This window comes from Malaclemys terrapin, chromosome 5 (genome assembly GCF_027887155.1).
Source record: "Malaclemys terrapin pileata isolate rMalTer1 chromosome 5, rMalTer1.hap1, whole genome shotgun sequence".
In the NCBI taxonomy this organism is placed as follows: Eukaryota; Metazoa; Chordata; order Testudines; family Emydidae; genus Malaclemys; species Malaclemys terrapin.
This window is the reverse complement of record NC_071509.1, coordinates 87996028-88021489: the sequence shown is the minus strand read 5'-3', so window position 1 is coordinate 88021489 and position 25462 is coordinate 87996028. Positions and strand designations below refer to the sequence as shown.

Sequence of the window (25462 nt, the reverse complement as noted above, 5' to 3'; positions counted from 1 at the left end):
CCTTGCACAGATCGATAGTGGAGCTGATGTTCTGTCTTTGAGGATTCTCCTGCTAGACTTGTTTGCCAGCAAGGACAATGCTATATTTTATAAATTTTGTTGCTTAGGTGGAATAAGCCCATTCCTACAATGGGATGGAGGTTTGCTCTATGCCTTTCTACCTGTTCACCTAATTTCCAGGGTGATTTCCAACATCAGCAGAGATAAGGCCATGGTCATTCTCATTGCCTCTCTATTGGCTAAGGCAATTTTAGCTGACAGATCTCTTAAAAATATCCATTCAGTCACCAATCCAGCTTCTGGGCTGTCTGGACCTGATCTCACAGCGCCACTGCCTGATACTATATCCAGACCCGGAGTCACTGCATCTGACAGTTTGGCTGTTGGTTGGCTGAGTACCACAAATAGGGTCTGCTTCCTCCAGGTCCAGGAAATTCTTGTTCAGAATAGGGAAATATCATCAGATGGATGGTAGTCATGGAAGAGGTTCTCAATACAGGTGGCCAAGCATGATCTGGACCCTGCTCAGGCCTTAGAACCAAAGACTCATGACTACCTCTTATGCTTGAAGCAGGCTGCACTTCCACTCAGCTCTATTTAGGCTACCTCATGGCAATTTCACCTTGCCATTGGTCTGTATAGTTATTTGGTTGTTTCTCACCCCATGGTATTATAGTTTATCAACAAACTTTTACATCACCAGTCAGAGAACCTGGGACCTCACTGTGGTCCTTCTCAGAATGTTCCGCACATGACCTCGCTCTGAAGTTTGGTTTTGTTGGTGGGCTCTGACTTCAGCTGAGAGTGAGTGAGCGAGCTTCAAATGCTTATGGCCAATCTCAATTATAACTCTCCACAGGAACAAGTTAGTGCTGAGACCTCACCTGAAGTTCTTTCCTAAGGTGTTCTCAGATTTTATTTAAACTGTCGATCAAGCTTCCTGTCCTCTTGCTGAAACCACCACTAAAAGAAGAAACTACTACATGTGCTCCAGGAGTTTGCTTTCTTATGTAGATAGAACCAGACCATCCAGACTATCGCCACACTTGTTTATTTTGCCCTTCTTAACTATCACCGGCTTCAAATTGTAAGGGAACTGAGAGATTATTGCAACTGCCCCATCCTTTATGCCCTTGTACAGGAGCATGAGGAGTCTTAGGACATATGCACGGCCTCAACAGACGCTGCTGGTCACAAGTCTGTGATCTTGCACATGTGGGGTGTATGTACACCTACAATGGGATCCGCACAGAGTACATCATCTTGAACACCTGTTACTATAAAAGTTTAAGCACAAGTTGTCAGCATGTGGTGGTGGTGGTGGGGCAGGAAAAGATATTGGCATGACCAGTTAGCAAAAACTCATGCAATTCAGTTCTTGTCCTTAGCTTTATATGGGTCTATCTGCAAAGGAGAGAGGACCTGATTTAGCATGTGACTATTCCTAGCTAAGTCAGAAAGTGTCAGTAACTAATCAGTTATATGTTAGTGGAGCTCACTGAAGTTCTGCAGTTGTTTTGGAGGAGAACTGATTGTCTGCTGTCAGTCAATTAGTGTGAAAAAGGTGCAAGTGCACCCAGCATCCCAAGTAATATTTCTTGGTTTAGAATAATGTAGGGCACATTAATAATGGAGAAGCTCAGATAAGAAAATGATATCTAGTGCCTTTTACTTGCCTTGATTCCTGTTCCTAGAACATAAACAAAATAACCCACAGAATCAACCAGAAGACCAGGAGAATATACTGTAACAGTTTCCTTTTATTGTAAAACATCTATATTTCCTGTAAGCATAGCAGGGGCATGTTTTTTCACTTCCTTTAAAATTATCCTGTTGCAGTGCGCTGTATGATCTATTTGCTGCTGTCTGTATATCGGTGCCTCCATCCCTTGGAACAAAATCCTCCAAGGCCTTAATGTCCAGGACAGAGGAAAACAGCAGGCATGCAATTGTGTGTATATACCTTGATTTCAGGGTGTGATAGGTATTTTTGCTTCATTCATCAATTTTCTAGCTTTATTTTATTCCTCAAATATAGGCCTGTGCCCTTCTGTTTGTGATTTAAAAAGGAGGCGCACATCCAAGGTTCATGGACCCTTGCTGTATCATTCCTTGGAGGCAGTGATTACAAAGTCTCCATTTGTCATAGGACTGGTTGAGATCAATGAGAGTAGTAGGGGCTTGTGCTGCAGGTTTCAGCCTGAGTGCACTTGTCCTTGGGCCCTGCAGCAATAGCAGCATGATTCTTGTCAATGCCAAATTGCCTATAGCTATGTTGCCACCCCCCTGCATGGTGTGGGACAGTTGCTTTGGGCAATAGTAAGGGTTTTTCTGGTGTGATTGTACTGGTATAGCTCTAATGTGGATGCAATTATACAAGTGTTTATGCTGGTATAGCTTATGCCATTTCAGGGGACCAGCATAAGCTATAATAATCTAGTTTTTGTATAGCATTTTTCATCAGTAGATCTCATAGAACTTTACCAAAGTATCACTATCCCCATTTTAAAGGTGGGGAAACTGAGGCACGGGTGAAATAACTTGCTGAAGGTCACCCAACAGGTCTGTGGCAGAGCTGGGAATAGAACCCAGGTCTTCCAAGTCCCTAGCCATTAGGTAACATTGCCTCTATTGCTGCATCTACTCTAGGGCTTTTACTGGCTTAACTATGTAAGTGTAAAAAAAAAATTGCTTTCCTAACCTGCATAACAATGCTGGTAAAAGAGTTAACTATAGACCAGACCTAAGTTTAGTGCCTTAACTCTCATATGGAGGGACTACCTCAAGGAATGAGATTGTCTTGATTTTTCCCACCTATTCAGTCTTTGCCCTTGCTTACCCACAAGGTACCAGTCTCAAATGGTGTCTTTGTGTCCAGGGGTCATTTGCCAATTTGGGGATAAACTGATAACAGTGGTCTATACTTCAGTAGAACTGTTTTGGTTAAGGGTGTGATCGGTTGGTTGTGGGTGTGTTTTTTCTTAAACCAGTAGTTATACTGGTAAAAACCCTAGTGTTTCTGCATTTATAGTGGTACAAAGGTGGCTTATATAAAGTATAATTAGTATAATTATTCCCCCTTCCACATGGCGTAAGGCACCTTTTACTGACAAACATCCACATTAGGGGGATTATGCTGGTATAGTTAAAACAATATAACTTTCTAGCGTAGACAAGCCCAATATGTTTGTTCTCACATCACAACAGGAGTTTTGATCACTACCACCTGGGATCTAGTAGGTTGGTTGGTTTTGTTTTGTTTTTTTGTTTTGTTTGTTTTGGGGTTTTTTTTGTTTATGAATGATCTGAATATGAATAGCTAAGCTTTCTGATCTGGTCTTCCTTGAGGCTACCAAGCACTGTGTGGACGCATGGATATGCTGTTTCTCCTGTAAATCTCCAATTTAAAAACAATCTTCCTTTTATGAGCTATAAAGAAATTCCAAACTTTCCCATCTTTGCCTCTTTTTTTTGCTTGTTAAGAGTATGGCATACTCAGGTGGATTGACAAATATTGAATAAAAGATAGTGCCAAAGAACACTTTCTGCAATTTGAAAGTGTAGCTGCTATTCACTGATTATTCTGTAAGCCCAGACTGAGCTGGTCTAATGAAATATGGAAGTCCAGTCCTGGTTTTCAAGAGACCACTAATGCCATGCAGTAGTTAAACAAACTTTTCATTGGAGGGTGGAAATCTGGCAGATCTTGATGTTTATTTCAGTGGTTGTATAAACTTGGCTTTTGAAGCTATATTGTCTTTAAACACTTTCTTTGTCCAGAATGCTACATTTGTGGGTCAGATGGGTTCTTATTACAACACTTAAAGGGACTGCTGGACAATTTAACTGAAGGATTTAATAAAACAAAGATCTTTCTTTAAAATGAAGTAGCTGAGGAGATAGAGTAATGACTGATCTATATTGTATTTAATATAAAGGTGATTTAAAGTTTTATAAAATTGATTCTATAAATTGAAAAAAATAACTTAGAGAATTTTCTTGCTAAGAGATGCTTTGGAGATAAACCTAGCTACATGCATAGCATTTAAAAAAAATTAGTAGTAAAATGGAAGGGAAGGAGCTATTTCAAGAGTTTGTAAAGATAATTATTAAAAGCAGATATTTTAAAGAATTATTTAAAAATAATATTGGCATGGTTTTGAGGAGCCTGTTTCTGTGTTGCTGAGCTTTGATTAAAACATATCTTACTGTATAAATACATTTATTTTTTTCCTTCAGATTTTGTCTTGTGTACTTTGGTAAAGCAGTGTCCCCATTTTAGAGATGAGGAGGCTGAGGTGCAGAGATAAATTACTTAATCTCTGATACATGAGATCAGGATCAGACTTTAGAAAAGTTCTAGGGCTTTTCTACACTTTGGTTTTGGTACTATGTAGAGGCACCAGTGCAATCCCTTTGTGAAGTTTCATTGTACTAGTGTAAAAAGTCATTGCAGCTTCACTGGGTTTGCATTTGATATAGCTATTCTGATGCAAAATATCCCATTGTAGGCAAATCCTAAAATGGACCAGCAGGCTATGGTTCTATTCCATCTCCCAGTCCCATGTCATATGCACTGGACTATGCTGCCTTCTGGAATTAGACAAAATAAATCTTGTGTTTTACAAACTTGATTTTAACATATGATCTGGCTTCTCAAATTTTCCTTTGCCTTTTAAATGTACATTTTAACCATTTAAAAAATAAAAATTCCTGAAAGTGACAAATCAACAAGTTTTATTCAGCTCACCTGTGAAGGAAACCCCTCCTGCCCTACCCTGCAGAATTAGAGGGAAGTGATTTTTTTTTTTTTTCAACTGATAAAAAGAAATAAAATTCCGTGCCCTTCCCAAAGGAGGAATTAAACAATTGGGAGAATGGCGCGGGACCATGTGTTGGTTTGTAAAAGGATATAGTTTGTAAAGATGTTTCCTTTGATGCCTGTGATGAATATGGATGTATTTCCGCTGCAGAGGGTCCTGATTAAATTATGCAATTAGAGCTGACCAGACAGATCTAAATATAGGAAGAGGTTTCAGCTATCCTGCCTTTGTGTGTATTAACACACCCACACAGATGTGTGTTATTGTTGTAAACAACACCTGTTTTTTAAAGACAGTTCTTACTGTCAGGAAAGGGAATGATCTCTGTGTTTACTTAAAAAAAATCACACTAGGGGCTTTAAGATAAAAGGAAAGACACATTTTCCCCTTTTTACCTCTTGATTTTTTTTTTTTTTTTTAGTACTGAATTTGGCATCTAAAATGCTTATCTTGTGATTTACAAGCTTATGTTATAAGCTTTGATTATTTTTTTAATTATAAAATGGTCATAAATTGAGTTTATCTGAACTGACTGTCTGTAAAACTGACAGGCTGTAGTCCAAATTATTTGGTTTAGAGGCTTTTCTGTTCTTTCAGGACTTAGCTTGTTTTTGCTATTAATTTGGGCCCATTGGATGGTACTTCACTCCCTGAGTAATCTCAGTGACTTCACCAGGAGCACTTGTGAAGTTGCTCTTTAGTGTAAGTAAAGTTATCAGAATCTGTAGCTCAGAAGGGTAAGCTTGTGTTACCAACAATAAAATCTCTTGTTGCCCACTTTGAGGACTTCTCTCCGCTCCCACTGAAGGAAGATTGGTAGGGTGACCAGATGTCCCGATTTTATAGGGACAGTCCCGATTTTTGGGGCTTTGTCATATATAGGCGTCTATTACCCCCCCACACCCTCTGTCCCGATTTTTCATACTTGCTGTCTGGTCAGCCTAAAGATTGGGTATGCATAGTTGGCCACACTTAAAGGATCCTAAGAGGGTACGAGTTTAGAGGAGGTGTGAAAAATGGTCTGTTCTCTTCTGTAATGTTCCACACAAAAATTAATATACAGATTGTGTAAAATTTACACAAACGAGAGAAATTCTGTGGTTCATTGCAGTGCAGTACTCTGATCCATGGTATTTGTATTCATAGCTCATACCCCATATATACACCTACAGCTATAATTGAATCAGTGACAATTCAATTCTCCCATGACCTAGTTCCAACATGAATTAAAAACAAATCTTTTCACTGATTGCTGCAAGAATGGGGGGCAAAGGGAGAGCTTTTTATAAACTAAGCTTTCATGCTGTCTTGTTCTGTTGCAGCACCTTTTAGCTGAGAAGCTACTAACTTTGGTATGGTTACTACAGCAGCATAGCAGTAGTGCCATAGTGTAGATGCTCCCTATGTAGACGGAAGGTATTTCCATTGAGGTAGGTAATCCCCCTCTCCAAGTGGTAGTAGCTAGGTCAAAAGAAGAATTCTTCTGTTGACCTAGCCAGGTCTACATTACGTGGGGTTAGGTCAACTTACTACAACACTCAGGGGTGGTGTATGAATTTTTCACCCCCTTGAGTGCTGTAACTAGGTTGCTCTAAATTTTATGTGTAGACCAGGGCATAGTTTTGTGTGGGGAAAATATTTTTGCAGGGAGCAAAGTGGGAACCAAAAGCAGGGAGGAGCCACTCTTTCTGTTGCAAGTGCTAAATATTGTATTGAAAGAAACGAATCCCTGTAAATAGGGTGACCAGATGTTCTGATTTTATAGGAACAGTCCCGATTTTTGGGTCTTTTTCTTGTATAGGCTCCTATTATCCCCCCCCCCCCCTCGTCCTGATTTTTCACACTTGCTGTCTGGTCACCCTAGCTGTAAAGATGTGAGCTTCTTTCAGAGAAGTGAATCAAATGACTATTTGCTAAGAAGCAAATTAAAACCCCTTGTTGTATTATCTCTTTATGCCATTAATAACTAATGAAGATTGAGAAAAGAACCATGGAACTAGGTGTGGAAAAATGAATGGGAAAAAAAAAAACCTCTCTTAGGGGTTGTGTGGATTTCCTTGATTTCCACTCCCCCTTGGCAGTCTCACAATTTTTATGCCTGAATTTGTTTGGTTTTTATTGAATTGTACTCATTTTAAAACCTTTTTACTGGAATTCTTTATTTTGTCTGCCCCACTGAGCACTAAAGTAAACACTAAAGTCAGTACAAGAGTCAAAGCTACCTCCTTGTTTGTCTGAACCTGGGGCTAGGGGTTGGTTCCCTTCCTCCATCAGTGGTGGTAATTTGATTGTTCTGACCCCTCTCCCCACCCACCAAAAACCAACCTCTTATCCAAATGAAGATGGTCTGTAGGAATCTGTCTTGTGGGCATTTGAAGGCAGTAAAATATTCACCATCAAACTAGTCACTCGGTGTTGCTGACAGATTCTTAGTTATAATTGTCTCTTCATTGGATGCTAGAAAGAATAATCTCGGTGTTAGGGAAGCTGCCTAGCTGAGTTTTGTTTAAATACAAAGCAAATAACACAGCTGTTTGTGGCAGTTTTGTTTTAAACTGCTTGTTTTTAAGTATTTCTGAAAGGTCCAAAGACTAAATAAAAGCTAGCTAAAGTGAAGAAAGAATACAAAGAGGTAGTTGCGTTTGAAACAAGTTTGTTGATTTCAGCTTAGCCACAGATAGACCGAATACACAAATAAAGGTTTGTGTGGTTTGACACAAGGATTGGTTGCTAACTGGACAGGAACTAGATTTCCTTTAAACCGGGGTCAAGAACATATGGAGATCATCTTATTTTTCTGATTGTACAATACCTTTGGGATAAACATACTTATCTTCAAGGACTGGTAGTGACTTGAGCAGACACTTTTTTTCCCCGAGAAGGGCACGTGTATTTTCTGGGGAAGAGAGGAGAAAATCTGTCATCTGCTGACTTGTGTTACTTTATTTTGCTCTTTAAACTGATAAGACCACTTTGTGTAAAAGTAATACAGGAAATGATGCATTGCAAAAACCAAAAGTGGTAGAAAGGAAAACGGAATGTACTGGCAAAAGCTCAGAACCATGGATACACTTTATAATTCTTGGAAATGAAAAAACTCCACCTATGCTATCTCTTTTTTTTCTTCTTCTTAGTTTAATACTGTTTTGACACTAGAATTCAGTGTTAGAGCAGTTCATAGCAGACTTCAGTGTGTAACCGTTTCAACACAATTAATTTAGAAATGTGTGTTGTCTTTGTCCCATTTATTTTGAATAGATTATCCCGCGTAGCAAAATGTAAGTAACTTTAAAAAAAAAAAGCAGTCCTAAAGCAGACTATGGTGCATGTCCATAGAGAGCTGGCTAGTCATATGATGTTGGCATTTCCAGTTGCTAAATTTCATGCACTTCAATGATGGCTAGAAATATAGGCTTTCCTAATATTACTTTTTCTGTGCAGTTGCCACTGGGATGTAAAGGAATTTTGAAGGGGTAGAAATGTGGTTCATAAAACCCTGCCCTAGTCTGTTGTTATGCAATGTAGTATAGATGGGTGAAATATAAATGTGGGATAAGTCCTGTTGAGTCTTGTAGAACTAGTGTACAAGTCCTTGCTTCTATAGAGTGTGTGTTTTTAGCCACCGCTAAATGTACAGAATACCTTGCTATGACACTTACTTTTTAAAACTGTGATGGAGTTATTTTTGAAAGCAGAAAAAATTGCAAATCTTGTTCACCTTCCACATTAGAATCAATGAGACTACTAGTTTGTGCAAGCGGGATTTGATCTATTGTGTTAAAGCAGTTCAGTAGCAATAAATGAAGCCCGAATGAAGATACCCACAACTAGTTAATGTTCAGCAACTGGCATTAAAAGGACACCATTATGTAGGCCCAAGATTTAGGGTTTGTAAAAATAAAATTGATTAGTTTAAAATCTCTCCATTCTAATGGAAACAGTTCAAAAAAAAAAAAAGAGGAAATAAACATTCAAATGGCTAAAACTTAATGAGAAGCATGTAGTATTGTGCTAGTGGATGTGAACCTGGAAGCAGACTATAAATAAAAGTGAAACTGATGTGTTTTTTTCATTGTCCAATCTGGAAGGATTGACATTGTTGCCGGCACAGAGGGCCTGAGGGGGGCAACAGTGGGGTTCGTTGACCGGTGTGCTTCGCGCCAATGAACACACCAGGGTGGAGAAGCAGACAACGTTTATTCAAGAGCTCTGAATAGGCACTAGGAGACCAGCATGTCTCAAATCAAGCGCTCTGATACAAACAGTTTTTCCCTTTTTATCCTTTCCTTCCTCCCCCCCCCCTTCCCTACCTTCCCCCCCTTCCTCCCCCTGTAGCAGTTAAATTAAAGAACCTTGGCAGTGTAGCTTGTTCTCAATGTTCCCTTCTGCAAGTTATTTTGTCCTTCAACTAGAAGCATGTAGATTCCCCTTATCACTACCACTTTCTAGCTGCTGGCCTGTGAGGTTAGTAAAGTTTAACATGGAGGGGCTTTGGTTCACTTTGGCCTAGAGTGGGGGGGGCTTCATCGACTCTCGTGGTCTTCCACCCCCCTGAGTTACCAAGGGTAATGCCTACTGACACCAACAACATAAAGAGTGGAATGTTAACTTTCAAAATTATTTCATGTGGAATAACCTAAGCTTGTAGTAACATAGAGAAGGCTCTTTTTAAATTGAAACTTTTAACCTGTTAGGTTCCTTTTTTTATTATTATTATTTTTAATTTTTTTTATAAAGGAATGCTTTTAGCCTGTGCAGTTTTTGGAAATCTGATCAGACCTCAAACAGCTGGTTACTTTAGATGTGTCCCTGAAGTCACAGCCACATTTGGGAAAGGAGGAAAATCTCTCTCTCTCTCTCTCTGTTACGTATTAGAGAGTATTCTGAGAGTCAAGACTAACTTCCATTACTTGCCAGTATACTCTAACCAGACTTGGAGCTCTGATGATGAGGTTCTTAACTTATCACAGCACTTAATGGAACACTTCACAGTGCACATAAGAATAAAAAATCATATCCAGAGCACATTCAGTGGTAGTAATTGAGTTTGAGTTAATCAAATACAGCAAATGTCCAGGTAACTGAATATATTCTTAATTTTGCTCCAGGCTCATGAAAATCTTCCCATTTCATTGACAATACTGTACAAAATTTGATTACTTGAATTCTTAAAGCTTTCTTAAGAGTGGGATAAACTAGCACCAAGTACAGACCTGGATTAGTTATAAACAGTGTTGACATTTATTTTTTGCATATTTTATATTTCATACAACTTCAAGAGCAACATTATCCGAACATTTTCATGACAAAATACTTTAAGGTGTTTCATTTTAATTGAAAGTACTCCAGGTATGTTGATGCATATGGCAAAACCACTGAATAAACTGGTGACAAATCCTCATTCTGGCAGAGTCCACTAAATAAATGTAAAAATATATCTGGTGACACATAGCTTCTGTCACTTTAAAGATATCTCTTGTTATGTACCAACAATTAATGCTGAAGACTTGGTGTATGATTCTGTTCAAAACTGCATGTGATTACATCTTGTTTTTTTCCCCAGATGGCAACAGTTTACCCCAGTTATCTAAAATTGTCTTTTCATCATTTAAAATAACAACCTGAAACTATCATGTGGCCCCTGGGAGGGGTCCATATGAAGTCATGATGGCTACTTTCTACAGCCTGCATGTGTGGCTTGCATTTTTTTAATGTGACCTGGGTATTGACAAAGAGATCCTTGGTTTTAAATCTTTTGTGTTAAGTTTTAAGTCAGTCTTTGAAAAATAACTTATTGAGATGAACAAGCTGACCTAATTTATTTCAGGTCACGGTATTCACAAACTCTCTAGTTGCAGTGGCTTTCAAACTCTGGTCCCTATATCACTGGTGATCTGCAGAATGCTGGATGGTCATGTGCTGCTGGCTCTCCTTGTTATCAGCTGCTAAGATGAAGACAGCTAAAAATACTTTTTCCACCTAAGCATTTGCTATAAACTCCATAGGGCTGTTAAATTTGTGAATGGAAGGCAGGGTGGGTTGATTTAAATCATAAATTTTAATCATGATTTAAATCAGCAAGAAGGAAACCTTAATTTAACTAATGTATTGTAGTTTTGCTTTTTTTTTTTTTTTTTTTTTTCCTTTTTCTTTTATAAAGACAGATTGACTCTCATTGGCTGGTAACATTAAAACATTGATTTTCAACTAAACATAGCTTTTACACTAAATTTGGTACTTTTTTTGCTAACCAGGAAGATATACTGTATCTACAGACATTTATTTAAGCAGTAATATAGTTTTAACAGATTTATTCAGGTTCTTATTGTTTATATTTCACTGTTAGAAAATGGTGAATGATTCATTTACTAGCTTAATTTTTTACTTTCGATTTGCAACAAGCTGTTTGCATAGAAATTGGATTTCTTTTAAAATGCACTAAACCAGGGATCTCAAACTCAAATCACCATGAGGGCCAAATGAGGATTACATTGGCCCAAGGGCCGCATCACTGATACCTTTTCATATAAAGATACAAAAGCCTGCACCAACCCCCCCCACTCCATCCCTTCCATGAGGCCCCACCCCTTCCTCGCCCTTATTCCAACCCCTTCACCGAAGTCCCCACCCCTTCCTCGCCCTCATTCCAGCCCCTTCACTGAAGTCCCCACCCTTGCCCTGCCTCTTCTCTGCCTCCCCTGAGCACATGGCTCCCCACTCCTCTCCCCCCCACCGAAAGCGCTAAGCGCCACCAAACAGTTGTAGGCAGAGGAGCGGGGACATGGCATACTGGGGAGGGAGGGGAGAGGAGGCAGGGAGTGAGGGGAGCTTGGCGGCCACAGGAAATAACTCTGGGGGGCTGCGTGTTTGAGTCCCCTGCACTGAACCAGCCTTTTTTTTTTTTTTTTTCCTTCGGTAAAATCACTTTAAATGTGCTGGTTACACCAAAGGGGGCAAAACCTAATCAAACATGTTTTTTATTTAAAACTGATCTTAATAAACAGAGGAGATACTATCTGTAGTTAGAGAATTGAACTGATTATTTCTGGTTATTATGTCCTTCAAGATTTTTTAAAACTAGTAGATCTCATCAGCTCACACCATGGTGGTTTTTTTTTTTCTTGGACATAAGAAGAGAAACTTTCCTGCTTTTTCTTACTCCAATTTGATTTTCTTAATTTTGAATGCACTAGTCATTGAACTGAATTAGCTGAATAAACTAAAATGAAGAAAATATTCTTTTGGACCTGCAAAACAGGCTACTGCTGTTATTATTAATAATAATGTTTAAGCTGGTTTAGAACTTCAGTAAACTCTGAGTCCTGGTGCTTATCCAGTGACTTCTATTGGTTCAGTGATTTGCCTTTTTAAAAAACTTCAGCAGCACACATGTACAGTGTAGTATTAAATTTAATGTAACTGATCATCATAGTGAGTTTAGGCCTTAACATAAATTGTCATAATTTCAGATTTAATTTATTTAGGTTTATTTTAAAAAGGGAAATGTGTGCAATTGTCAATGGTAAGAGAAGTGATCTGTGAAACTCACTCAGTGTCAAGATGTGGTTCACGCTGAAGTATTTGAGAACCCCTCTTCCAGTGTCGTGCACAAATCAATCCATGTTCTGTAATAACTTGGATGCTGCCAGTTTAGTCAGATTCTGAAGGCTGTCAGCACTTGGATATGTGAGGTTTTTGGTTTGTGTGTTTTTATCATTCCAGTTTCACATCTAGACATGTTTAATTGTTGTCACTTACTAAAAACAAATTTTCTCTTCTCTCTTCCCCCGACCCCTCCTCTCCCCCCCCCCCCCCACCTTAGGCGCTGGACTTCAGTTTGAAACACAAAGATCACTTCTGTCAAGCTGGAATGTTAGTTTCAGTTTCTCAAGACTTCAGAATCGGAAAGCCAAAGGGAACAGTATAAATCCAGGCAAACCTTTGGTGCCCATTTATATACAAGATCTGCTGAGTCCATTTTTCAGGGAGCAATCTTTTCTGTTGTTTCTTCGGTATCCAGTGTGACTGAGTTGATCACCATGAATGTGACAAGCTTATTCTCCTTCACAAGCCCAGCAGTTAAGAGGCTGCTGGGATGGAAGCAAGGGGATGAAGAAGAAAAATGGGCAGAGAAAGCTGTTGATGCATTAGTTAAAAAACTAAAGAAGAAAAAAGGTGCTATGGAGGAACTGGAAAAAGCATTAAGCTGTCCAGGTCAGCCCAGCAACTGTGTTACAATTCCCCGTTCCCTGGATGGCAGGCTTCAAGTTTCGCACCGGAAAGGGCTACCACATGTGATTTACTGTAGAGTGTGGCGCTGGCCAGACCTCCAGAGCCATCATGAACTGAAACCACTGGAATGCTGTGAGTTTCCCTTCGGTTCAAAACAGAAGGAGGTTTGCATCAATCCCTACCACTACAAACGGGTGGAGAGTCCTGGTAAGTTTTCTCTCTCACTCTCAATTCTTATCTAGATAGTAACATACAAGTCTAGTAATTAAAGTGATCAGATGGCTGGTATCCTATTAAACTTAAGCAAATATGAATGTCATGTCTCAGACTATTCATAATTTCAAAGAGAAGTGATAATACAGTAGCTTGCTCTTTCACATGCTGGGGGCTATAAATATGTGTAAACGTGTTCTATGGCTATACGGAAGGGTGGTCTGAACACAGGACTGGGAGTCAGGATGTCTATCTTCTCCTAGCTTGGCCACTGAGTTTAATATTAGGTAAGTCATTCACCCTCTCCATACGTGTTTTATACAGGCTTGCAGATTAATGAATCCTAAAGTGCTCTGAAGGTCAACATTAGTCAGGTAACTCTCTCTTTTGCAAATATGGCTCGATGTGCAGACTTGTAATTCTCACAAAAAAATAAAAATATAGGCAACCATTTGGCCAAGTCAGAATTTTCATTCTCAAAGAGATCCTTTCATCTTTATATCCTTGAGGTTCAGAAGGGGGACAACCAATTGGGAGGATGGTATGTGGCTGTTACTAGGTGGTTCCACAAAGGAATAATTATATTTATTAGTGGAATAGCACGTTAGGGCAGCAAAGTGTCTTTCTGTGGAATGTAGCGCTGTGGGAAAATGTGGCATATACGTGTACAAACTTCATAGCAGTGATTTGGACCTTCCAGATCAGAGTTGAACTCTAGCTACTGGCACAATCTTTACTATAGTTCTGTAGTTGCATTTCTGTATTCTTTCTAGAAAGGTTCAGAATTTGGCTTATAATACTTTAGTGACCAATAGTTTTTTTTTTTCTAAATACACATACATAATTTTAAAATCCATTTCATGCACTTTACAGATGTGTTGGTTTTCCCCCCCTTTTTCCACTCTTAAAATGTAAAATCCTTGTTTGGCACCACCTCCTTCTGTTCTTGCCTTTTTAAGGCACTAATCCTGCGAACACTTTTTAAGCACAGGCTTTATTTGCTCTTGTGAGTAGTCAAATTCAGTTCACTGGAAGTATTCACATGAATTAAGTTAAGCATATGCTTATGTATTTGGGACTTGTCTACACAGGAGGCTTTAGTCACCACTGGTGTAGCTGTACAGATGTAGTTGCACCAGTGACAATCCCTAGTGTGGCGGTCCGTCTCGGAGGGAGGGACCTGCTGCTGAAGTCCCGCCAAAGAAGAAAGCGGCGCAGTGAAGCTGCCGCCCATCGCGATCGCGGCTTCCCCCCGCCCCCCCCCCCCCCCCCCACCGCTTGGGATGGCAAAAACCCTGGAGCCGTCCCTGGTGGCTGCAATGAACTAGTAGTTCGTCATGGCTTATATTTGTGCAGTGCATCTATACTAGGGATTTGTACCAGCAATTATATCTGCATAGCTACATAGGTGGCTAAAAACTACAGTGTAGATAAGACCTTATATTTCAAGGTGGTTGTTTTTTGCAGCTCTGTTTTGTAATGTGCAATGCATATTTATGGTGCTATATACTATTTCCTTTCAGCATTTAAGTATGTATTTGGAAACAATCCAGACAACTAAACTAATACCACAACATGCACATTTTATGCAGCAGAAGCTTAAAGAATGGTCCTATATGAGAAACCTAGTTATAAACTCTTAAAGTTTTCTGCTCTTTAGACGTGAGATATTAAAATGAGCAGTTGTCCCCGACTATGTCCTTTATGCATAGACAGTTGGATCAGATGTGGTCTGTATCCCAATGTACTGAAGGCTTGGATGCCTTTATATTTAAATAAATAAATAAATAACATCTTAAGTCATTGAGCAGCAATAGGACTTCTGCTATTAGAACATGTTTCTTAACATTATGCTAACTCTGCTTGATTTAATGTTGGCAACAGCTTACTGGTTTGGTGTTTGAGAATGTTCTCATCTGGTTGCAGAGTATTTTTTTAAAAAAGAAACTACAAAAATATCATGATGCTGCAGCAAGATAGGCAAATAAAATATACAGTAAACCCTCCAATGTAACATCTAAAATATGTCATCAAGGTTGTATTTGGTAGCTTACAAACCATCCATTTACTTATCTTCCTGGATTTAGTGTCATTGTCACTTTTATTCAGTTTTGTTATTTTAAATAGTGTCTTAAGGAAATAAAGCTAAGATTGTACATTTTGACTCCTGGACACTCATTTAAAGAAATGTTATCCAGATTCAGTTAAATATTTGAATGCAAAGATTTTAGTTGAGCAGTAAAAAAAAAAAAAAAAAAAAAGCCCCACTTTACTTTCTCTAGTTCTCATCTTAAGGAAAAACTACACTCTCTTGGTGAATCACCTTATAGGCTCCAGTTTCTTAGGACATTTTCCCAGCTAAAGGGAGGACAGAACATATTCAAATACTTAGGAGGCCATGGAAATGTTCAAAAGCTCACACAAGCCTTGTGCAGTCCTCTCAATCAAAATATTCTGGAAATAACTGCCGAACAGAATGCAGTTTGAACTTGAACTTGTGCTTAAATGTTTTGCTGAATCAGGGCTTTAGGGCCTGATCTAAAGGCCACTGAAGAGAACTAGGGCAGTTCTCAACCAAGGGTATACGTACCCCAGGGGGTACGCAGAGGTTTTCCAGGAGGTACATCAACTCATCTAGATATTTTGCCTAGTTTTACAACTGGCTACATAAAAAGCAATAGCAAAGTCAGTACAAACTAAAATTTCATACAATGACTTGTTTATACTGTTCTGTATACTATACACTGAAAATGTAAGTACAATATTTATATTCCAATCTATTTATTTTATAATTATATGGTAAAAATGAGAAAGTTAAGCAATTTTTCAGTAATAGTTTGCTGACACTTTTTTGTATTTTTAATGTCTGATTTTTGTAAGCAAGTAGTCTTTAAGTGAGGTGATACTTGCGTGTACACAAGACAAATCAGACTCCCGAAAAGGGTACACTACTCTGGAAAGGTTGAGAGCCACTGAATTAGCGTATGTCTACATAGCAATTACACACCCATGGCTGGCCTGGGTCAGCTGACTTTGGTTTGCGGGGCTCGGGCTGTAAAATTGCAGGGTGGATGTTTGGGCTCGGGCTGAGGTCTGACCCCAAACATCTACCCTGCAATTTTACAGGCCTGCAGCCTGAGCCCCGCAAGCCCGAGTCAGCTGACCCGGGCCGCTGCGGCTATTTAATCATTGTGTAGACATATCCTTAGTCTTTCTATTGACTTTGGTGGAATTTGGATCAGGGCCTTCTTCTCCCTGAACCTCAGTTTCTCATCTGTAAAATGGGGAGATGTCCCTTCCACGCTTCACCTGTTATAAAAGGAAATATAAAATTATGATGGACGCAAGGAAACTAAACGTTTTATTATCATTGTTAGTAGTAGTATTACAGTAGCACCGAGGACTCCTAAGCATGGACCAAGACCCCTTTGAGCTCAACTCTGTACCAACACCCAGTAGAACAGAAAGATAGTCCCTGCCCCAAAGAGCTTACAATCCAAGTAAAAGACGAGACAACAGAGACATGGGAGAGTACAAGGAAACAATGAGACAATATTGTCTAAACATTCAAGACAGCCATGCGGTGGTGGAAGGTGTAAAACACACTAGCTGAGTGAGCAATATAATGATGATAAATGGCGTGTTAGTTCCATTGTTTTGGGGGGTGGAATACTTAGGAGGGGATCAGTTAAATGGAAAGCCAAGGGATGTAGGAGTGAGCGGAGCAGTGCAGGGAGGAGACGGTAAGGACAGACAGGAATGGAGTTAAGCAGAGGTGGAGAGAATGGGAGTGGGAGATCTGGCAGTTTATAATTAAAATAGAGCACTGTTCTGAGACCTGTGCAATGTCTAGACATGATAGTTTAAAAATTCTAGCACGGGGGTGTCAGGAGGAGGAGGGATGGATTTCATGTTTTATTATAGGCGGTGGGCTGGGATATAAACTCAGGACTTTGTACTCTCCTCAGTGCACAGTTAATGTCCCACTGATGTTTGTGGGATGTTTGCAGAGAGATCTACGAGAGAATACAGCTTTTCTGTATCAACTGAAGTTGTATTTATTATTCAGTATCTTATTGGTCCATTCAGTACCCTGAGTGGTTGGTTGTGTTTTGGTTTTGGTCTCCTCCTTGGTTTCTCTTCCTTTCTCTGTTTCTGTCCTCTTCTGTCTGTCAGGTTTCCTCAGTTGTTTCCTCTTCATTTTCTTCCCTGTAACTATCTTCAGTTCCTACCCCCTTTAAGGTTTTCACTCTCATTTTCCCTGTTTCATCTTCTAACATTCTCAGGAATTAATAGTTGATGGTGATGATGATGAAATGTAAGTGGGACCAAAATTTCACTACCTCATGTGAGCTGATTTGGCCCATGGGTCATATGTTTGACACCCTTCCTCTAAAATAACGGTGGAGGCTTTTACTCATATGGACAAGGTGCAAAGTAGGGGGAATTGTATACTCTGTGTGTGTGTGTGTGTGTGTGTGTGTATATGTGTATGTATGTATATGTATGTATGTATGTATATGTATGTATATATGTATATGTATGTATATATGTATATGTATACACACATATACATACATACATTTTTCCATTTCAATATCCTATTGGGTTTTTTGAAAAGCTGGTTCATAATAAAATAAATCTACCCTTGATATGTATAAAATCACACTGGGGAATGAAGGCCACAAATTTTTATGGACACTTCTGCTTTTTAAAACTTGTGGTGCTAAAGTGATATTCATCTCTTGTACACAAGATGAACATATAGATTTTAGAAAATACCTACAGATTTGAACATCTCATTTCTAACCCCAGATGTCATTATTTTTTTTTACTTTTTAAAATTTAAAATATCCCATTCAAATAAGGTTTTTTTTTTTTTTTTTTTTAAAAAGCAACAAACAGGAGGCTGAAAATATAAGAGTTGGCTGTTATGAGACACTGGGGGAAGGGCAGGAGAGGAGGCTCCTGGGAATTTTAAGACTGGAGAATCTAGGCTTTGTTGAAAGCATGCTTCTTCGTAGACTGCTGGTATAAGGAAGAAAATGCTGAGGGAAGCTTGTCATCTGGCAAACAGCTATAAATTGTTGGAATGCAGTACCTTCTACAACTGTGTTGGAATAGCTCAACTGTTGTCATTTTATGCAGAGTCATTTGTATGCTGCACACTTGCTAGTGCAGACAATGGTGTACTTAATGGCTATATCAAATCTGACTGGCTGCTGTTGGCAGGGCAAGGCAAAGCTTTTAAAACTTGCACAAAACTTTTATTTAAGAACCTCTTGAAAAAATCTGACTGGCCTATTTAGCATGACTCAGTCTGTTTGACTCTTTACGTTTCACTCCTTGATTTAGTTAAAGGTGACCTAAAGGCGGTTTTAAAAGCTGGGATTATGGTTTTTTGTGTGGCCGGAAGGAGAGAGAGACGGTCAAGGGTTTATTTTTTCCTTCCCTTGGAAAGATCAGGAATGACACCTCAAGTTTTGCTTGGGGAACTTGTTGTCAACTCTCTTGCCTTAACTGAAGGAGGAGGAGTGTGATGAATCTTTAACCAAAGCTTAATTTCTCCCAATTGCTACTTAATCTTTTGAGTTATATGGGGGTGTAAGAACTTTTTTTTTTTTAATAAACTGGAAACAGTTTGACCGAAAATCACTTTTACTATCTTGTCTCTTGCATTTTCATTTCACTAGTTTTCTGGTCATCATAGTCATACAAGCGAGACAGGACCTGAGTTTCTAATGTATTTTAAAAACAGGCAGAAAAAATGGTTTAAAAACCAAACCTTAGGTTGTCTTTTATATATCATTCTGAAATTTTAAAAACAGTAGTCATGCTCATGGTATGGAATAACCATGAGATAACTGGAACATCTATTAATTACATGGATGGGAACAGGAATGGAAAGTAAAACAGCTAAATGAGTTTGAGAGTCTAAGCTAATTAATTTGCTAGCAGAAATTTCTAATCCATAATTTTTTAATTTAACTTTTTTTCTGATATTTACTCATGTGAAGGAGGGTGGTTATGTACAATACACGAAGTCTTCCTTTTTGGCAATCCCTTGCACTTTTGACTTTCTCCAACCTGAGGTGACCATCAAATTCTAAAGACTGTTGAGAATTTAACATGCAGTCAGGCTAGGAAAAAACCTGTTGTCCGTTAATCCAAGTAAACCCAATTCCTGCTCTGAATGATGTGGGTGGTGGTGGTATTTTTATTGCAGTAGTTTGCAAAAGCAGTTGATGCCCTGTTGAATTAGGCACTGTAGATGCACACATAGCAAAAGGGTGATATAAAACATAATTACTCACAACTAGTTGCGCAAATTGCTGATCTAAACTTCAAAAATCCTATAGGTATTGTCTGGCTCACTGGTGCATCTAATCTGAAGCTGAAAATAACTGGTCTGCTCCTGCTCCAGTTTCCTTGTAATTACCAATAACAAATGGATGAAATGGATGATTAGCTCAGCTGGCCTATTCCTTTTGTTAAACTCTTCCTCTGGCTCTGTGCAGCCAGTTGTGGCCTATGCCCTAGGCTGAGGAGAGTTGATATGACTAGTAATGCATGTACCCTGCCCAAATTGCCATATGAAGCACAACTGCCACTTGGTGGCCTTTACTGGGAAACTGAAGTAAGAGACCAGTTTTTATTTTCAGTCTGAAGACTGATGTTCCAGTCAGTCAGCGCACCTGGGATTCGAAGTGCAGGTCAGTTAAGGGTAGGAAGCAACATGCTAAATGTATAGGAGGCTTCTTGCTGCCTTAGCAGCAGAGGTCTGACTCTGAGAAACAGTAGCCATGTCATGTTGTCTTCATCCCCAGCATGGACTCCTCTCATGCCCTCCGCATGGTTCTTCAGATTTGGCTTGATCATTTTCCTGAGTAACTTGCTGTCTAAATCGAGCCTGTATAATCAGACACAGATGTGTGGTGTGTTGTGTTAGAGTGAAAAAGTATTTTTTTTTTTTCTGATCACAAAGGCAACCCTGTGATTCACCAGAGAGGAGAAAACCCTTAAGTGGTGACAGTCTTGGCTAAGCCAGTTTGAGATCCACACTGTCCTGAGATAAATCAACTTTAAAATGTGTCCTAGCTTGCATTTCGTCTCATGTTTCATTAAAAACTTGTTCGTGTATGTGTTAAAAATAATGAAAGTTGTGCTGTGCCTCTGAAATTTGTACCCAAACTGGATTCCCCCCCCCCCAATCCACCTTATGGGGATTTAAAAGGCTTTCTCTCTGGTCCTAGGATCACTATTTAGAAAACTTTACTGGTCCTGCAACTGTTTCTGGCCCTTTAAATATCATTTCATTCTTACCTATTATCTTGCTTTTTTCACTGCACTTCAATTCTGATGCAGTTTTAGCCAACCTAAAATCAAATCACTAAAATTAGTACTTTATCATTTGAACCTTGGGTTCCATACTTGGTATGCAGTTTCTGTTGGTGTGGTTTTTCTAGTGATTCTCAAGGTAACAGCTGCTAAATCATTTCAGAATTGAATTTGGGACCAAGAGAGAAGTTACAACAATTGGCAAACTTATTCTTAAGCACTACTATCTTGTGACCTGTCTGGCTAGTGTAAGGATTCCAGGACTGATCAGTAACTCCCTCCTCCTTCCAACACCTGGGAGAACTCTGATCAGCACTCAGTTCTCTGCTCTGTTTCCGGCCAGATGGGAAAGCTTTGATCAGGAAGACTAGAGGGAGCAGAGTGGACCAGCTGTGTGCAATACTCCCATACTGCCAGCACTTTTTGAGGGGAACATTAGACAGTAATAGAATTAGAGGTGGGGGAGGAAAGCAATGGGGAGAGACTATAAAAGAACAAGGGCAAAGGAGAAGCTGTTGCTGCTCCAGTCTGGAGAATGGAGAGGAAAAAAAAATGAAGTGTCCTTTTCAAAGACCGAAGATAAATTGAGTGGAAATCATCCAAGAGGAGACAAGAAAATGGAGACAGGATGAATTAGAGGTGGAAGAAGAAAGGGATGGGAAGGGGGGTTGGAGACAGGGAGTTAGTCACTAGCTGACTTAAACAAGGAAAAGAAAAAACGGTCTGACTTGTATTTAGTGAAATTCTTGTTTCTAGACTTTTTTTTTCTCTATTAGGCATCCTATAGCTCTGCAAGTTCAGGGATGGGAGAATGCAGAGTGTCACTGGTGAGAGGATTTGTCATATTGCTTCATAATATTACTGTTGGGCGTAGCTTTAAAAATAGCATGTTACAACAGGTGTGTACAATTCTAGGATGTTTCCCCAAAATAGCAGACAACTGCCAGTTTGTTTGGCAAGTGGTATTGAGCTTTCTTCATCTAATTTTTGCCAATTTCAGTTCTAAAATGCATCACTGAAAACAACTGGGAGGGAACCCAATTTGGGGAAATATTTTTGTCATTCTCCAATGTGAACCAGAGAAGGGGATCCCATTATTGATGGATTTAATAAGAATAAATCCTTTTAAAAATTAACCAAATTCCTGTCAAATGTCACTCCAGACTTGAAGCTGCAAATCTTTTCATCTATATGGCAAATTGGTAGTGCTGCTTACAGGTGTAATGAGAAGCTCGATCACTTTAAATGTCATTAAATTAACATACACTGTCAAACTACTAACTATCCACTACAGAACTGTCAGAATTACTTTTGCCACAAGCTAATAAGTGTTGCTTTAATCATAGGCATGTAATTAGTGCTGAATTCTGGAAGCACTTTGAACAAATGTCAATTTCATGAATCAGTGGGCATCCAAGTAAAGCCTCCAATGTTAACTGAGCATTATAATGCAGGAAACTTACTAATATTACTTGCCAAATGTGTTCTACCAGATGTCTGATTTTAAAATTACAGTAAATGAAGCAACAAATGTTTTAAACTAAGTCTTCAGTAGCAAATATGCAAAATGACAAATCGAGCTATGAAGTCTACTGAAATTGAGAAATAAAGTTAAGAAAACCAGACTCTCAGCTGTCTCCTTGAATGAATAGCCTGGAATGTGTGCCTGTCTGATCATAGTCACCCAAAACAGACTGCTGGATGGCTATTAATGAGCCTTTCCATTTACAGTTACTGTAACTTAAGTCCTGTTGAAGCAAACAGCTAAAATCTTGGCACTTCTACTTCTGAGAAAAAGTAAAGCAAAGTTTCACCACCACATGGCATAGAAAAACCTTGTTTGAACCAGGTGGTGTTAGAACAGCATAATTTAGCTAGGTCCTCTGAGACCAGCTTTGGATATAACAATATTAGTTATTGTTAAGAGCAACTTAATCCACACTGTAGAAATGTGTCTTTATATTTGGGAACATGTCCTGTTGTTAAAGACTACTTATGCTTGCCAAGGAGAGTCTTGTTCTCTTGCACTATCTGAAACATTAAGTGCATCAAAACTTTCTTTCCACTCAGTATTTAACCTCTGCAAGGAAGAGAGGGTTCTTGGCAAAAGGTTCCAACCAGCACGCTCACATCAACTGTTTAACGCTACAGATGCCAAAGAAAGTCAAGCAAATTCAACTTGAGTCCTCAACTTAAAATGCACTAAAACCATCTCTATTTAAACTGAGGGGCTGCTAGCCAGTATGTCACACCTGATTTCAACTGCTGAGGAATCGAATAGGAGGGAGATGTGGGGTTTTTTTTAATCTAAGACCTAAACCTTTTTAGAGTTTTATAGGCTAAAATTGTTACCATATGGATTTCCTTCTCCTTCCTAATCATTCTTTTGCCACTTCATCCATACAAGATTTTCCATCTTGAATTATGAGCGCAAGCCTCACATTTCTATTTTCCCTTAGCTATTGATATTTCTCTTTTGTTAAAAATTAAACTGCAGGTTTTGTTCTGAATTGAACATTTCAAGTAAAACAGCAAGTGACTGTGGGTAAATGCAGTTGAAAGTGTGTGTGTGTGTGTGTGGTATATGGTACTGCCCAGAGACCCTGATTTGGGATAGGGGGCCCCAATGTGTCAGGAATTGTACAAATGCTCCTTTGACTGTACCATGACTTGACAGATGCATACTACAATCTTAATAGTTACTCCTATTCTGTGCCACTGTGTGTGTACGTAATTAATGAGCTGTGCATATTTTTAATTTTTTGAGCAGAAAAAGCTTCTGTTGAAAAGGTGCTGCAGTTCCACCTTTTGCCCATCAGAGGGCACTGTGGCAATAGAACAAAGCAACTGCTCCCAGCCAGCTAGGGAAGAGAGAGAGAGCCTGCAGAGCCGCCTTCACAGTGCCTGTAGTGCCAGGTCAGGAGACAGGGGCTATGGGGAGACAGATTGTGTGGGGCTGCTGGGCAGTCAGACGGGCTTATCAGGGCTAGTGGGGGAGGACAGAATGGGAGTGGAGGTGCAGGGCCACAGAGGGGAGTGGAGGCGCAGGGCCACATGCGGATTGGGGGAGTGTGGCTGAGTGGGGATGGAGGGACACGTGCCTGACTGAATGGGAGAGTCAGTTGGGTCAGCCAGGGTCTGCCTGGGGGAAGCTCCCTAACAGTCTCTCCCCACCCCCCAAAAAAACCTGTTCCATACTTTTCCCATCCACACCCAATAACCTTCCAAGTTCGCACCCAGGCTCCTTCCCAGCAATTATTTCCCTCTCCCTCAGCTCCTCCATTACCCGACTCCACCCAGCCTTTGCACTGCTTCTGGGGGATGTGGGAAATATGGTTCTGTATTCTAGTTTAAATGAATTATTACTCAGAGCTCTGTATTAACATGTCTAGTAAGGAAACTTTGTCAAAAAATATTTACTGAATCTTTTTTGTTGTCTGTATTGTTACAGACATACTTGCTGACAGCTATTTTGAACTAAATTACCAAAAACAATTGAAACTGGTATGATTATATTGTGGTGTTTTGACAAAGTAGGCAGAATTTTGCAGAATTTGAAAATATTATGCACAGAATTCCACCAGGAGTAAATAGTGAAAATGCAACAGCAATTCATCGTCTTATTCATAACTTTTATGGGAAAACTGGAATTTGCATATGTACCTGGAGTTCAAGAAGTAGTTTAACATCGTGGAGGATGGATGATCAAAGTATCTCTCCTTTCTCTTCCACTTCTCCCTTCCTCCCGTCTCCTCCATTCAGTTCTTGGCTTCTGAGATTCTGTCTCAAACAGAGAGAGGTTTACCAAAGTTTAGTTGCTAGCAGGTGGAGGTAAATACAAAGCTGCGGGTGGCAAGGGAACTAAACCCTTTAATCTGCGCTCATGTAGGATGATGGCAAAACCAAATGAGGGAGAAAACATGCCCTCACTTGAAAATGTTACAGGTCCTTCAATTGGATTAATTTTTACACTTCTAAACATGAAGATTTTAAAAAGGAAATTCAGATTTGTTCTTACTCCACCCATTTTGTTCTGTTCTGTATTTCAGAAATAAAGTTGAAACTAACTAAAATTGCACACATTTCACTCTTCTCTGGGTGTTAGAAGCATGTGCTGCGCTAGTTTATTCCACTACTATTGGTTGGACAACAGAATGAAGTAATGGAGAGACTCAACGTACAGAAAAACAGAGCACAAAGAATAGGGACCAATAGGTTTCCCCTAAACTACTTCCATAAAGATTACCATTACTATTGAAGTAAAAAATGCTACTGTAATTAGAAATTTCATCTGGCCATTTATGGCTTCTTGTTTCTGCTAGTTTGTGTGTGTGTTGGTACTGTAGGCTCTTTGAAATGGCCCTGTTGCTGTACTTTTGTACAGCACCAAGCTCATGCTTGGAACTGAATGTGGTCATATTCTTATTTACTATGAATAGTGTCTCTGTAAATCTATATGTAAATATCAGTGACTGACTCCAGATGCAAATTTACTCTGTTTACGAATAAGATGTTTTTCTAGCTGCAGTTCTGCAAACTTAAACTGAAATCTGAAAGTCAAGCCGGTCCCCCCCACCCCTTTTTTAATGCACTGAGTGGTAATAATTTGGCCTGTAGAACCTTTGTTTTATGTCCTTAATTAAACGTGTACAATCCCCAGACTGCAGAAGCTGTCCTCAGTCTTCGGTGGAGTTGCGTAGCTTATCTAAGGACCAAATTTTAGACCTGGAGTAAAAAAAAATAATCTGGTGTTTGAGAAGATCTAGAATCTAGCTCTTTGTTTTGTTGCTTTGTTGAGCTATTGCTCTAATTGGTAGATAAAAACCTTACTTTAATTAATGAAGCAGACAGATGTG

General features: G+C 39.3%; 1 protein-coding gene across 2 annotated transcripts in view; it reads left to right on the top strand.

Annotated features, from left to right (window-relative positions):
* The window catches only part of SMAD1 (SMAD family member 1), a 71125-nt gene that overhangs the window by 19652 nt on the left and 26011 nt on the right, over positions 1-25462 (top strand). For both annotated transcript variants that reach the window (XM_054030619.1, XM_054030620.1), the window contains exon 2: positions 12646-13262. In XM_054030619.1, coding sequence (XP_053886594.1) covers positions 12863-13262 — 400 coding nt within the window. In that variant the 5' untranslated portion in view covers positions 12646-12862. The remainder of the gene's footprint in view (positions 1-12645; positions 13263-25462) is intronic.